The sequence below is a fragment of the Musa acuminata genome, unplaced genomic scaffold, assembly GCF_036884655.1.
Source record: "Musa acuminata AAA Group cultivar baxijiao unplaced genomic scaffold, Cavendish_Baxijiao_AAA HiC_scaffold_1139, whole genome shotgun sequence".
Lineage (NCBI taxonomy): Eukaryota > Viridiplantae > Streptophyta > Magnoliopsida > Zingiberales > Musaceae > Musa > Musa acuminata.
Window position 1 is genome coordinate 359553 of NW_027021351.1, and position 15731 is coordinate 375283.

Consider the following 15731-nt stretch of genomic DNA (forward strand, 5'->3'; position numbering starts at 1 on the left):
TTTAGATTTTTAAATAAAGATAACTAAATTGCAGTATCAGTAAGGTAGGAAACTAGAACCTATTGCAATTCACGGGGAGATCAAAAAATGATATGAGATGGTGGAGATAGAGGCGGAATTCAATGATGATCTTTTAAGCAATTGTGGGAATTACTTTGGGCTGCTGTGGAGGGCTAATGGATTGCTAGAGTTTTTAATAATGATAACTAAATTGCAATAGCAGTAAGGTAGGAAACTAGAACCTGTTGTAATTCACGGAGAGATCAAAGGATGATCAACGGTGGTGGAGATGACAACGGAATTCGACGATGATCTTTTAAGCAATTGTGAGAATTGCTTTGGGCAGCTGTGGAGGGCTAATGGATGGTTGTGGAAGGACAACGAGATACCAAAAACGCAGCTCTGATACCAAGTGTTAGAACCCTAATGGATTCTAAGCTTGGGGTTGATCTCTTTAAGGGATCAACCTCCTTGGAACTCTATAGGGTTTCCTTCCTCTAAGTTGCTGCTTAAAAGCTGCTAAGAAGATTCATCTATTGCTTATCAAAAGAGGATGAATACATGACTATTTATAGGGCTTCTAAACCCTAACTCCTAATAGGATTCCTACTCAAGACTCCTATTTTTAACTAACTTCTAATAAGACTCCTACTCTAAGAAGCAACCTCCCAACTAACCCTAATCCTAGCCGGCCTCTTCACCTCTTTAATAGGGGTCGACTAGGTAGGTTTTACATGAATACCCCTTTCAATAAAATTTAATTAGAATTCCTCTAGCTAAAGTCCTGACACACTACACATACATGTAGACCAATGATCCATGAGAACTCAACCTAACTATATACATACATATAGCTAAGGGAGGATCCACTAAGCATTCATTTCTTCTGTAGCACATCACACTCTACGCACCTTAAGATCACTAAGATGAAATAGTCAGCAGCACCCAGCTTTGTTAGCAGCTTGGCGATCATCCTCCATGTCTATGTTAATGGTCTGTCCTTTAGGCAAAGCCAAGGGATCGTCACCAATGGCAAGCACCTTCCTACTGACCACATGGTAGATCTGCGTTAGCACTTCAGTGAAGGTGTTCTCCACGTTGATGGACTCAGGGCGGAGGTCTCCATGAAGAAAGCCTTCTCCTTGCTAGCAAAGGGGTTTTACATAAATACCCCTTTCAATAAAATTTAATTAGAATTCTCCTAGCTAAAGTCCTGACACACTACACATACATGTAGACCAATGATCCATGAGAACTCAACCTAACTATATATATACATATAGCTAAGGGAGGATCCACTAAGCATGCATTTCTTCTATAGCACATCACACTCTGCGCACCTTAAGATCACTAAGATGAAACAGTCAGCAGCACCCAGCTTTGTTAGTAGCTTGGCAATCATCCTCCATGTCTATGTTAATGGTCTGTCCTTTAGGCAAAGCCGAGGGATCGTCACCAATGGCAAGCACCTTCCTGCCAACCACATGGTAGATCTGTGTCAGCACTTCGTTGAAGGTGTTCTCCACGTTGATGGACTCGAGGGTGGAGGTCTCCATGAAGAAAGCCTTCTCCTTACTAGCAAAGGCCTTTGCCTCCTCTACCGACACAACCCTTATGTGACGCAGGTCAGCCTTGTTGCCCACGAGCATGACGACGATTTTTGGGTCTGTGTGGCTTCGCAGTTCCTGCAGCCACCTGGCTGTGTTCTCGAAGGTGATATGGCGACTCAAGTCGTAGACGATGAGGGCTCCGACAGATCCTCTATAGTATGCGCTTGTGATTGCTCGGTATCTGTGTAAACAAAAAGACCAAGAAGATACAACACATTAAATCTTGATGTATGAGAGCTTCCTAATCTCCAAGTTAGGTGGAGTCCTCGTGACACAAAACAAAATATAAAAATTATGATATGATTTTTCTAAAAATTATTGATCTTGATAGGAAGAAGGGATAGAGTTATCAAACAGAGGAAGCGTAGGATAAGTTTCAATCTTCTATATTTCTCTCAAGAAAACTCTTTATAATTTTAGAAACTCTATGTATTTCAAGACCCAACATATAGGGTTTATATAGTCCTTAAAGATACATTATATTAATTGTATTGAAGATGAATCATTCTTTTTCAAGAAACCCGAATCTTTCTTTTGAGAAAATGAATGACACTTGAACAAGTTTAATTATAACGAAAATATCTTATATTTCTATATTTTGTTGAGAGGATACTAAGAAGGTCTAATGAATATTTGGTTGCTTATTAGTTTATACTTAGGACTTGGAGAGAGGATCTTTCTCTCTGGTTTCTATAAAAAATTATCCTCTAAGGTTTTGTGATGAAAAATATATAAATTCTTTAGTAAAAAATATACGAGATATTTTTTTTTCTGGTGTATTTTTCATCGTTGATCTCTATGATTTCTTTTAAGTTATACAGTCTAAAAAATATATATGATTGGAACACCATGAATCACAAACAAAACAGGAGAAACAGGCAGAAGAACAATTTCGATACGAAGACATAGATCAAAAAAGCGATCACGGATGAATGAGCTGGAAATCTATCAAAGGGGTCAAAGGGGGTGAAAAGTCAACGAAGGGGAACAGGAGTCGACATAGGGGGAGGAGGAGCGTTCGTCGTGGGTACCTATCTTGGCCGGCGGTGTCCCATATCTGGGCCTTGATGAGCTTGCCGTCAACGTGGACGGTGCGGGTGGCGAACTCGACGCCGATGGTGGACTTGGTCACGAAGCTGAACTCGTCGCGGGCGAAGCGGGAGAGCAGGTTCGTCTTCCCCACCCCGGAGTCCCCGATCAACACCACCTTGAACCGGTAGTCGTACTCCTCGTCCGCCCTGTACGCCGCCATCACCGTCCCCCGCCGCCACCTCCGCTCTCCTCTCCTCTCCTCACTATGACCTGCGCTTTCTGTTCCTCCAAGACGGACGACGTCGTCGAGCTAAACGGCACGAGTTTTAAAGACGATGTGATGTCTCTTCCCCAATGGGCAGCTCTCCGAACCGCCTTCTCACGTGGCTTAACTGCTCACCTACCCGACCTGTAACTGAACGCGAAGGTGGGACCCGGGCGTTACCGGCCTTTTACCTACTCGACGTGAGGTTAACCCACTCACCTACCTGCCTTTAGGATTAGACTTGCCAAATGGCAACGCAGGTTGATGAGATAGGCATCGACCTATGGGTAGGAAAAGTGTATAGAATTTTGGTGAGTCACAACTTGATGTTGGTGGGTCCGATTTCCTGGTCAACGTTAAGCTGCTCTTAATTTTAATGTCCGTATGCACATGATCTGTATCACCACGCATAACTTAAATAACAATCATATGATCATAAAAAACATAAGGGCATCGTACCAAGGGAAAAAAAATCACTATTAAGCTTTTTATCGGATGACCCCCTCCCCCTATATTCATTTTCACCTGTGGTGTTTTTTTTTCACTTAACTAAAATGCCCTCATAATTTTACTTGAATAACTTGTTCATAGATGTTATTTAAAAAATTTCCTAATTTTGATAATTAATTATCATGATATTTTAAAAAGTATAAAAAATATTAATCATCTTATAATTATATCCTAATGATTCTAAGTTATTAGTATTATTATTTTTATTTTTTTAAATATTTATAATTAATTATCAATTTTTTCGAATAGCATATGTGACCAAGTTATCTTAGTAAAAGACTAAGGATATTTTTATTCAAATAATAAAAGAATGATAATATGTGGAGGTGCCATCCGTGAAAAATCAATCGTCGAGGTTTTTTTGGTAAAATATTAGATATTTCGATATAATTTTTAAAAATAAAAAATTATAAAACAGATCACCTCATTCGATAATTTTGACAAAATGGAGGGTTGAATGTTCTGACTTTGATAACATGGACTTTGCCTCGTCAAATATTTTAATTGTAGAAGGTCAAACTCTAAGTAATTTGTACACATGACAAATATCTTTAAACCAAGTAAGGGATTTGATATAGTATATTATGGCATCCGCTCCACGGACACCTTGACTGCCCCAACAAATTTGGCATGACATTTCGTGTTGAGAAATCGCGGATTGACACCTCATGCATAATAGAAAATAAAAATTAAATTAAATTTTTTAAAGTCAAATACTTGATCGTTGTGCGACGATTGGTGTGTGAGAAAATCGTAAAATCAAAAACCGCACATATTATGTGAGAAGTGTACCTAGGAAGATTATATATCGCTCAAATTTCTAAATCCAATGGAGAGGATGAAGAAGATGCATACTCCTCTCTAATGGTGATCGATATGGCTGATGCAATGACGATGCTTCTTAGATCGCTACGTGATCTCCTTCTCCACGTGCACTACAAGGCTACCAGAGCCAAGGAGGAGGAGAGGAGGCTGAAGAAAATAGGAGGGGCAACCACCAAAAGTTTTAGCCTATAAACCGTGAGATTTCTCCTATTTATAGAGGTACATGCAGCTTAACCCTTAATGGAAATAGGAGGTGTATGTAACTTAACCCTTAATGGATCATATCCTTATTAGATATTGGATCTCTATCCAATTACCTAATCTTATTGGATCTTATCCATAGGATTTAAATTAGGAGCTCCATGGATATCTTATATACATACCTCTACTCATCGCAACATTCACCATATGTGTGTGACTCTCTATGATCGATACTGAGTTGGATGTGAGTCGATCTTATCAGAACTCCTTCTAATATAGTAAATTATTATCTTTATAATAATTCACTCGACTTATTGACTATGAATATACTGGCCACTATGTCATAGTCCCCAAATAGTACAAGGGATCTAATACATCAGACTTGTTTGTCCTCAGGTATCATGTATCTATAATCTGTTATCCATCTAATATTCTAAAGACCATATATTGGGTATGGTAATGTCAAGCCCATACGGAATTCTATCCGAGTCTCATTGTAATCAAATTCTCCTAGAGAACTCCTTCTCTCTCAATCTGAATGACCCTGGCTAGGGATTTTATCTGAGCGAGCACATACGAGATATTCCTCTTACGATACAAAGAGTGGATGATCCTTTATTGACACTCAATTACTTTCGTAAGATTTGTTAGGACTGAAATCAACACTAAGGGGGGTGTGGGGTGAATTAGTCTTATATAAAAATTACGACGATTTAAAAACTTGTTCAATGTAGAAAAATCATTTCAATAAAGCTTGTATCGGAAAGTGTTTGAGTTTGACTTAGAGTAAATGTAAAGTCAAGTGAGCAGCTAAGTAAGCAGCAAAGGAAAAAAAACACACCAGATTTATAGTGGTTTGATCATTGTGACCAACATCCACTCTTGATTCTTCTTCACTCGAGGCCACCGGCTTCCACTACCGATCTTCTTTCTAACGGGTGAAGATCAACTACCCTTACAACTATTTCTCATTTTCACAAGCTCAAGAGAGAACCTTTACACCCCTCTTTTACAAGTCTTTCCTCACACACCTCCCTTAGGACTATCACTAGGATGAGAGACTCTACACTTTAAGATATTACAACCCTAGAATCATAGAGTTTTTCTTCTATTTTCATGTGTTTTTCAAGTAGAAATTTGTAGGATATTTATAGACTCTAAATCGCTTCAAAAATTAAAATCAAAATTTAAATCCTTAGGTTTTTGGGGTACTAGTGGTACTACCATCGGTATTGGGCAGTACCACCATTTGCCAAATTGACAATTGGTCATACCATCACTTGTCAGTCTGACACTAAGTGGTACCATCGCCCAGTCTGACATTGACACTAGGTAGTACCATCGTCAAGTCTGGTGATACCACCATCTGACATAGTCTGGAATATTATATCTGGACAGTACCATCATCAATCTCGACAGTACCACCGCCCAAACAACTTGGGAGGCCGAGTCTTAGGCGGTGCCACCGCTTGGGCCAACTAAAGGTCATTGAATGAACCTTTCTTTTGGTCCAAAAAAAGCCTCAACTCCGGCTCAATGGGTCCCTAATTGAGTTAGTCTGATTATACTCGAAACTAACTCAATTAAACTTAAACTAACTCAAGTAAGTAAAGACTCACCATGAGTATACAATTATTAATTTAAATCTAAATATTTTGACTAATGATTTACACATTAACCGAATGAAGTTGTTATACAAAGTTCCTTCTGCTTACTCCCTAAAGAAAACCTTCTCTAATAGTTATGCAGTTAGTTACGCCCCCAAATTGAAATACTTGATACATGAATAAACATAATTCATGTAAAATGAATTTATGAATGGAATTAAATATGAAGCATAACCGAAATATTGTTGCAAAGGTTCATATCTCCCATTAGGAGTTAGGAGTTAGGCTTCGCTAATAGGCTATCTTAATTCTATCTCAATAAATTAGATAACCACAGCAACCAGTTCGAGCTATATGGAAATTCTTCGACTAATGCAGATTAATCACCTTAAGACTAAAGATGAGAGGAAACGGGCATTCTGCATACATGTAATCGGCATCTGCGTCGGTGTTCGATTCATTGATGCCGATGAGGACGAGGAGGCCCGGGCCGATCTCGGACACCACGCGGCCCGCCACCTGCGCAGAGAAGAGACGGAGTGAGAGCGCTCCGAAGCCCTCGGGTTCATTTCCATGTTGGTGAATGCACTGGGTACACGTACCTCGAGGCCGGCGGATGGGACGCGCTGCACGACGGCGCTCATCTCTCGGCATCGGCTGCCGTCGCCCGCCCTCTTCTCCTCGAAGCGTAGCGCTGCCGAACGCTGCGTGCTGTGAGCTACAGGGTTTTGGTGAAACAAGCGGGCCGTAAGCCCACCCCTGCGGCCTGCCTTGCGACAACGAGTATAAAGAGCGTGTGAGGCCCCAACCAACCTTGCATCCTCGAAGACCTCTGCACGAATCGACTGCCTTCTTCCTCGTAGCTTTTATGATCGAAACCTCGCACGATGCGGAGTTTGCTCTCAAGATTCTCACGTCTCTCGAGATCGTCGCCTTCGTCCATTCTTCGATCTCCTCTTTGCCATCCTCCTCCACCTCATCGTCTCTTCTCCCTCGAGCAACCGATCCGGGAATCATTTCCCGGCGACCACCTCAAATGGATGTCGGTAGGATGCCGAAGGGGCTCCAAGTTCGCCACTGGCTTCACCCCCCTAGAGCCAAAACAACTTGGATCCATCATCGACCTGGAGAGGGCCAAGAACTGCTCGCCGGAGGAGCTCGTCTCCGTCTGGGATGATGTTAAGTTTCGTTCTCACACCCACCAGTCGTTTGTTAGAATGCTTCCAAGTCATGTTCACCAGTTTAGGGTTTTAGGCTTGAATCTTGGTCGATCCATCTTCTAACTCATCAGCTATTAATTTCCTTTCCCAAATCATTCCTTTTCTCCAGTATCATATTGGAAGAGGTCATATAGGCACGTCCATGAAAGCAAAGTTATATCATCTATTGGATCAACGATCGATCACCTGGTATGTGTCTTCTCTTTTTTGTTTGTGTACTGACAAAAATATTTCGCCCTCACTCTTCCTTTCTTATCTGTTCTTCGGATAGCCGGCATTTCGTCATTCCATTGTGGAGGGGGAGTGGCTATACCAGCATGTTCATCCAAGGTCACATCTTCTCCTTTTCCTATTTATGCAGTTTCCTTTTGATATATTCATTCAAGGCCACATTTATTATTAATTTTACTATTTATATGAAAGAAATTTATATGGTTAGAATGGACTCAAGATCCTCTCTGTCTCCTACTTATGCAAGTTCTTTATTTTTTAGCCTTGACATTTATTAAGGGTACCTTAAATAAACCTAGATATGCTTGATCTGATAGTATAATGACTTGTTGTGCTAACTTCCAAATAGAATTATCAGGAAAACCTATAAAAAAAACCACCAGGATCTTAAATCATAAAGTAAGGAGTCTTCCAATCCATCAATAAAGAAAATTTTCATGATTATACTTATTTCAGTTTGTTTTGATGCATTCGGTATTTTGTCAACTTGTTGTTCTTGTTTCAGAACCAGTGCTCGTTTGGGGGGAAAAAATTTAGAATAGTTAGTCCTAGGATTTACCTCCCAGTATGCAAGATAGAATACAGGCAGGAGAGCTTATCAGTATAATTATTTCACAATTATCTGTCAGGAGCAAGAGTTCTAATGACCGTCTTAAGCAGTAGTTGACTATCGATACCATTAGCCTACATAACTGTGAAAGTTTATGGCATGATTTACATGATGAAATAAAACAACAGCAAACTGGGTTGGATACATGGATTTATTTCACCAATGATCTCTGTCCTACTTTTAGTTTCACTAACTGTCACGGACAAACTTTGAAACAGGATGTTTGATGTAATGCTTATATCTGTCCGTGTCGGTTGACATGTTCATGCCTTGTACAGCATGTAAAGGGGCGGCCGAAGGCTTAATAGTCCCACTTTAGTTGGGTTGGTGGCCTCTTTAGGCTTGTAAATAAAGGTTGTGTCATGTGGACACGTGCGAGAGCTTTTCGGTCTGTAATGGACCATTTTACCCTTTGTTGTGCCACTGTTCAGAGCTTGTAAAGTCTGTTTGTAATTTGCATTGTCTATGAAGTGTTTTTCGGAGATGTTTGCTTGTGGATCCCGATTGAGGCGTTCTCTCTTGCCCGTTCTCTCTCTTGTTGGTCCTAAGGGACAATGGGAGTCTTCGGGGAGGCTGACCTTTGCGGACGGACACGCAAGGGTGCCGCACGGCTTAGGCAAAACCAGCTAAGTCCGTGTCATATGGTATCAGAGCGGGACAAGCACTCATAGAAACACTTGACATGCAAACGTGGGGGACCTAGCGGGGCTGCGTTGAGGGCAGTCAGCACACGCGCGACCGTTTGAGGGAAAACGGGCATGGAGATGTAGGGAAAAGAGTCGCTCAGAGGAGCGGGCATCTGAGATTGGCATTCAGAGGAATGGCCAACCCTTCGCGCAAGAGGCACCACGAGAACAGGCAAGCTTGGAAGAATTTGGAGCGCACAAAGGTTGGGATGGCTGAGTTTGAGCTACGGCTCAACGTTGACAACTATACTTGATGGTGCTCTAGGCAAGCAAGGCGCTTGGCAAGAATGAGACCATCCAAGGTGGAATGAGTTGCTCAACGACCAAAAGAGTTATGCAAAGCTCACAGAGGTGAGGGGAATTGCTAACTCGAAGAATTTGGTACTCATGCATGGGCTTATATGCGGACGATGGAATGTTCGTGGCCATCCCAAGGCGGTCGAGACTCGGCGTCATGGAGCATTGAAACTTTCTCTTCGGCATGCGAAGGATACGTCCGGAGGAGGCTGAAGTGTGCAACGAGTTCAGCATGTTGCTGGGCCTTGAGGGGTGCAGCGGTGGCTGTATTGACGTGGAGGCGCAATCTAGCAAGTGCGTTTGCAAGAGGCATAACAATGCACAGTTTGTTCAGCAGATCGGAGTAGTCCAAGGGGATGGTGGTCTCCGAAACGAAGAGAGATGTTGCTCCAACGGGATAGTTATCCAGGAGGGATAAGTCCCGGCTCTCCAGAGGGAGAATCATGTGAGACGGACCTCACATGTTGAGGAGGAGTACCTCAACAAACAACAACTCCATGAAGCTTGATGGACTGAGCAAGCGGCGAGGAGTTGTCGCATGATCTCGCTCGAGAGAATGCATTGGTGGATGCATTGCGAGATCAAGTGGGGGAGCGACCTAAAGCAACTTAAATGAAGGCACACTTGGAGTCGACGTGGAGATCGGACTCAAGGGAGGGCTGACCCGTGGAATGGTGGGCACGAGGACCACCATCGACTCAATGTAAAAACGAGGAGCGGAGCAACTTGGGTGTAACTTGGCAAAGTACCCAAGCCGCATGAAGGGAGCCAGCATAGAAGTTGGAACGTGGAGCAGAGGCACAGTGCTTTCCCTAGACAGAGGTCAAGGACATAAACTCTTGCAGAGGCAAGAGTAGGATCATGTTGTTCCATGGGTCCTTCATTCTGATGGAGCAGACTCATCTTGCATGGTGCCAAAGACGAAGGGAGCTTCGGGGCACATGCACCTTATCTCGGAGAAGCATTTGATGGAGGAACTAAGGCGACTCAATTTGCGGAGGCGAAGTTGGGTTCAGAAGGCCTTAGCACGGGGCAAGAGGACGTAGAGGCGGGTACTCTTGAAGAATATGCCACAGTGTTGCCATTCGAGTTGCTATGAAGGAAGCGGTGCGCAGCGGAGATTGTGCTGGTAGGGGCAGAGGCCCAGAATCCAGACAATGGTGCACAAATTACAGTGAAGTCGATGGACTTCGGGAGCTACTAGGCGACGGACTGTCCTAGAGCGGTGCTTCATCTAGGTGTGACCCAAGAGTGGGTGGATGAAGGTCGATTGCCAAAGGAGCGAACAAAATCGAAGGTGAAGGAGACCCTGCGATGTATTGGCAGAGGCCACACACATGGAGGGTTCACAATTCGAGTTTATTCCACAAGGATCAGAATGCAATGGAGATGTCACCAGGAGGCGACATGGTGCAGCGGATTGTGGTGGAACAGTTCGTGGCAATGCGATACACACGACTGTGTCCCGTGAGGGATGAGATCATATGGAGGTATGATCGGGAGCTACTGGGAGCGCCGCTTTGGTGAACAACACGACGGCAAGAAGGGCTATGGATTCAAGGAGTGAAGGCCATGGTACCACAGAGGCGGGTCTTCCGAGCGTGCACCGAATTTTGCATCAGATGAAAACCTTGGTCATCAGCATATGGGGGCTGGGTTCCACCAAGGGAAAAGTTCGAATGCAAGTACCAGTGAGTTCCATGGGAGGGACTTGATCATACAGAGGTATGATCGAAGCAGCTGGAGAGTTGGACTGCTCCAGAGCTCATATTCGCTTAAGGGAGCCCGACAAGTCAGAGGACAAGGTCGAGTAAGCGAACGTTGCTACCAAGGAAGCTAAGGAGAGCAGAATCGGTGCAAACCCTACAACGTGATGGCAGAGGCCATGCATGGGAGTTGCAGTCTGTCTTTCCATCGACCAAACAAACTGCTTGGAGAACATAGAGGTGTTGAAGCAGGGAGTCGAAAGGGGCGAGGAAGCGACGACGAGTCCAGAGGGACTTTGCTACCCAAAATCAAGCATCAGTTAGAATGGAGGTGGACTCAGAGGAGTGCCACGGAGACATATCTACTGATCGTGAAGAAAAGGGATGCAGATGCGAGGCGACGGATAGTAGTGCCATGGGCATGGCAGCGCCATGGTACCGCAGAGGCGGGACTTCCGTCAAAGTCATTGATCCCTTGCTCTCACGGAGGGAGAGCGCTTGGTCGTGAAAGGGGTCGAGGAGGTGGAGTATGCAGAGGCAATCTCCAAGTACCGAGACAAGGCTGAAGGGCAGAGGCCAAGAAACTTCATAAGACCGGTGTCAACATGTTTCTCATCAAGATAGCCGTAAGTGAAGGACTTCGGGTCATGCAAGAGTGCACGACCAAGGAACGAAGCAAGCAGTACGCGGTGCTGTACCTTTGCTACTCAGTGGAGTAGGCGGCAGGGTTAATGGAGAAGACGGTACAATCCCAGAGGCGACCTCATATATCAGAGAATTACTCCAAGTTGGGGTGAAAACTTCCTGCATTCCAGAAGTTCAATGGCATTGAGAAGGTGAATCACAGTAGCTAACTCAACGCAAGGAGTGCAAACACTTCAAGTGCTTCAGAAGTGTGAGCAAAGAGCAGGCGAAGGCTAGTAACCAGCTCGATGCATGAAGTACAACCTCGAGGAGGCGGGTGAAGTTAAGTAACCTTTGCCTTCTCAACTCTTAAGAGAATGGGCGAAACCGAGTACCCCAGTTCTCTTATCTATCCAGCAGAGGAGCTCTGCACAAGTTCAAAGACCCTTCGAAGATAATGGAAGACAATAGTTGTCGAATCCTCACCAACGGTGATCAGTGCTACTGAGAGTAGATTGTCCGCTTCATTTCCCAACGAAATGCCAATCGAAAGCGGAAGTGATGCGAACCTACTTGGATGTGACAACTAACTGAAAGAAGAGTCAATGAGCAGATTTTGTGGAGGAAGGACCCAAAACTTTAGAAGTTTGCGAGGCGATGCTCGTTAAAGCTCCAACAAGCATCCACCCAGTTCAAGCAGCATGTGGAGATTTTGAGAGACTGGCGCAGTAAGGATGGTCTTTTCCTTCATTTGGTGGATCCGCAGGAATTAACGAGGATCAACACAACTCAGCCAACCCCACACCAGAGTCAGAGTCATTGGCGAGTTGAAGCAGCATGGCGGATCAAAGGTTCGACTACTCAAAAACAGCAGCGGAGAGCAGCTGGGAGCCAGGAGGCGCATTGCAGCTGGAGCGGAAGATTGAAGACTCAGCAAAGGCGAAGAGTTACAGTGTTCACAAAGGCTTCGACGAGGACGTCGAAGGGATAAGTGGGGGAGAATGTCACGGACAAACTTTGAAACAGGATGTTTGATGTAATGCTTATATCTGTCCGTGTCGGTTGACATGTTCATGCCTTGTACAACATGTAAAGGGGCGGCCGAAGGCTTAATAGTCCCACTTTAGTTGGGTTGGTGGCCTCTTTAGGCTTGTAAATAAAGGTTGTGTCATGTGGACACGTGCGAGAGCTTTTCGGTCTGTAATGGACCATTTTACCCTTTGTTGTGCCACTGTTCAGAGCTTGTAAAGTCTGTTTGTAATTTGCATTGTCTATGAAGTGTTTTTCGGAGATGTTTGCTTGTGGATCCCGATTGAGGCGTTCTCTCTTGCCCGTTCTCTCTCTTGTTGGTCCTAAGGGACAATGGGAGTCTTCGGGGAGGCTGACCTTTGCGGACGGACACGCAAGGGTGCCGCACGGCTTAGGCAAAACCAGCTAAGTCCGTGTCATGATTATACTTATTTCAGTTTGTTTTGATGCATTCGGTATTTTGTCAACTTGTTGTTCTTGTTTCAGAACCAGTGCTCGTTTGGGGGGAAAAAATTTAGAATAGTTAGTCCTAGGATTTACCTCCCAGTATGCAAGATAGAATACAGGCAGGAGAGCTTATCAGTATAATTATTTCACAATTATCTGTCAGGAGCAAGAGTTCTAATGACCGTCTTAAGCAGTAGTTGACTATCGATACCATTAGCCTACATAACTGTGAAAGTTTATGGCATGATTTACATGATGAAATAAAACAACAGCAAACTGGGTTGGATACATGGATTTATTTCACCAATGATCTCTGTCCTACTTTTAGTTTCACTAACGGTGATGACATAGTATGACATGGTATGCATCAGTAAGTCAAATATTTCCTTGATTAACATTGATATTTGATACATGGATTTTGTCACTTTTCCTACCTATGATGTCCACAGGTATGTATTTTACATATTGCATAGTTTTAGCATGAACTCATATGGTCCAGTTTGCACTACAAGGTCACACAGTCTGATGCACATGTGACAGTGACACTGTTTTTAGCTTATACTTAATTATAAGCTGCTGTCAGATTTCTTGGTTACCCACCTTGAGTTTATTTGTCCCAAAATAAAAAAAAGAAGGGTGCAAGAACCACTGGTCTTTAATGTCTACTTGTTAGTTGTCAGCTCTTTTATAATTCAAAATAATCTACCAAAGAGCACAACCATCTTTGCATCATAGGAATTAAGTTTAATTAACTCTTAAAATACTATATGTAATATATGTATGTATTTACACACACAAAAGAGAAAAAAAAATCAATGGAATAGAAATTGGAACAAATATATGTATGTATTTATCTGCATCTTGTTATCTTGTTCCTCTCCGTTTCTTCTCTTAATGTCATTTCTAGTGTCAAATCAAATCTGGTAGGTAAGGGAGGAGGCATGGGGGCTTTGAAGCATGGACTTTGATAGACAAAGGGCCTATGATTAGAGCACTCAGGTTTACTGATCTCAATCAATCTGGTTTTCCCAGATAATACATTGTGTTGCCTCAGAATCTTAGGGTTATCTGATCTACTAGGATATTTATTATGACCAAAGTATCAGATTTCTGGGATTGACTCATCCTTATCATGGATATACGTGTCTTGCTTATTGTAATTCTTGCTTCCCAGTGTCCAAGATACTAAGAGAACAATATCTTCCATAGAAGTCAATTGGTTTCATCCTAAGCAAGGAAAAGAAGCCAGGTATATATCTATTGAAATGAACTTGTTCTGCAAATGGGTGGTTATTAGATGCATAATGTAGTGGCACCCTGAAACGGTTTCTATTAGATACATTTCAAATGTGATGCTTGGAGTATCTGCCCTTTTCTTTTCTCCTTGTCGCTATAGTATTAATTTTTCCAAATTTTCTATTAAAGGTTTTGGTGTGTTTTTTTTATAAGTTTTGACATTCAGGAAGGTTTGTTGGAAATACTTCAGTAAGTCTGATACCTCAGAAGATATGTATTTTTTTCATTTTGATGAAGCCCTGGATTATCTGCTCCAATGTGCCTTTGTTTTGATGTCACAGTGCAGATGCCACACATGCTCTTCACAGGCCTTGAGGATTACAAGGCCAGAGGAACCCAAGCAAGCCCCTACTTCACAGTCACCCATTACACTGAATATGCAGACAGCAAGGATGTTGTGCTCATTCGTGGAGACGTCGTGTTCACCAGCAAGCTCAGTGACTCAGAAGCAAAATGGCTTATGGAGACTGCTCAGTCATTCTATCTGAATGATGTGCGGTACAAACTTGTCGAACGCTTCAACAAAGAGACTCATGAATTCGAGTTCAAAGATGTTCTCCGGGCACTAGAAATGCCAGCCCTTTGATTCATGCTTGGACCAATGGCATGTCCAACATCCACCCCCTTTTCGATAAGCAAAAGAGTGGAGTTAAATAGAAGAAATGAGAAATAATGGGGTGTTCTCATAAGATTTCAACTTTTCCCTGTTGTCTGTAGCTGATTCAAAGAGGTGTGATAAGTTCCTCTCTTCCTATATCAGTTGTTTAAGTGCACATCATTCTTCTTTCTATCCATTTGTCATCTCATGTAGGAGCATTGTGGATGCAAACTCTCTTTATCTGTTGACCAGATAAACTGGAGATGGTTATGATTGAAGATATCATGTGGAATTTTGTCAAATGGATGAAATCTATGTTCACTGATAAAAAAGTTGAAGATTGTGAGTATATCATTTTTAGAATCTAATCGTTGTTGGATTATAAATTAATCACAGGAACATTATTACAAGGTGCAGAGGATATCTTGGCGAAATCTACTTGATCCTGTGCTAATGCTAAGTATTGAAGGTGAGATTATCTTTAGAAAACATATGCAATTATTTTAATGGCTATAATTTCAACCTCATGCTTATCCTGCGCACGTCTCGATTGCGTGTCCGCGTCGTTAGCAGCTCGCAAACGACTCTTTCCACAGTAAGGTAAGAATTCTTTCGTTTTAGTCCTTATCCTTCTTATTTATGGATAATTCTTCTGCAATTCTTCTAAGATGTTCCCTTGAGTTTTATATTATTGCATATCACTCTGCTCTCTTCCCTAATCCTTATTTCTCCCCTTTATTATAAATTATCTCCTGAATGAATCCATATCGTGGTAGACTTGGTGAGATGCCTAATAATCAAATCTTGGAAGAATAAGGTTTATGGGAGCTTCAATTTCAATAATTTGTGCTGTTTAAAGAATATTATCATTGTACAAATTTATATATGTACTTAAAAAATCAATTTTAAAAAGTAATATTTAAAAAAATAACAATTG

At 42.5% G+C, this 15731-nt stretch overlaps 2 protein-coding genes across 2 annotated transcripts; one reads left to right on the forward strand and one right to left on the reverse strand.

Annotated features, from left to right (window-relative positions):
* Positions 1-1125: 1125 nt before the first annotated feature.
* LOC135671421 (ras-related protein RABA1f-like) lies at positions 1126-3066 on the reverse strand. The gene is made up of 2 exons (XM_065179528.1): positions 2642-3066; positions 1126-1791 (listed from the first exon to the last, which is right to left on the reverse strand). The coding sequence occupies exons 1-2, from the start codon at positions 2860-2862 to the stop codon at positions 1365-1367; spliced, it is 648 nt and encodes a 215-aa protein (XP_065035600.1). The 5' UTR covers positions 2863-3066; the 3' UTR covers positions 1126-1364.
* Positions 3067-6848: 3782 nt separating this feature from the next.
* On the forward strand, positions 6849-15096 carry LOC135671492 (uncharacterized). The gene is made up of 4 exons (XM_065179654.1): positions 6849-7228; positions 7380-7459; positions 7542-7600; positions 14478-15096. Exons 1-4 carry the CDS (start codon positions 6938-6940, stop codon positions 14780-14782), a joined length of 735 nt encoding a protein of 244 aa, XP_065035726.1. The 5' UTR covers positions 6849-6937; the 3' UTR covers positions 14783-15096.
* Positions 15097-15731: the final 635 nt, after the last annotated feature.

Excerpts from the sequence above, each read along its gene's own strand:
- LOC135671421 (XM_065179528.1), bottom strand. The coding sequence starts at position 2,862 with ATGGCGGCGTACAGGGCGGACGAGGAGTACGACTACCGGTTCAAGGTG. Across the intron at positions 1,792-2,641 it reads GACACCGCCGGCCAAGATAG|ATACCGAGCAATCACAAGCG; the intron begins GTACCCACGACG and ends TTGTTTACACAG.
- LOC135671492 (XM_065179654.1), top strand. The coding sequence starts at position 6,938 with ATGCGGAGTTTGCTCTCAAGATTCTCACGTCTCTCGAGATCGTCGCCT. Across the intron at positions 7,229-7,379 it reads TCGTCTCCGTCTGGGATGAT|TATCATATTGGAAGAGGTCA; the intron begins GTTAAGTTTCGT and ends CCTTTTCTCCAG. Across the intron at positions 7,460-7,541 it reads GATCAACGATCGATCACCTG|CCGGCATTTCGTCATTCCAT; the intron begins GTATGTGTCTTC and ends TTCTTCGGATAG.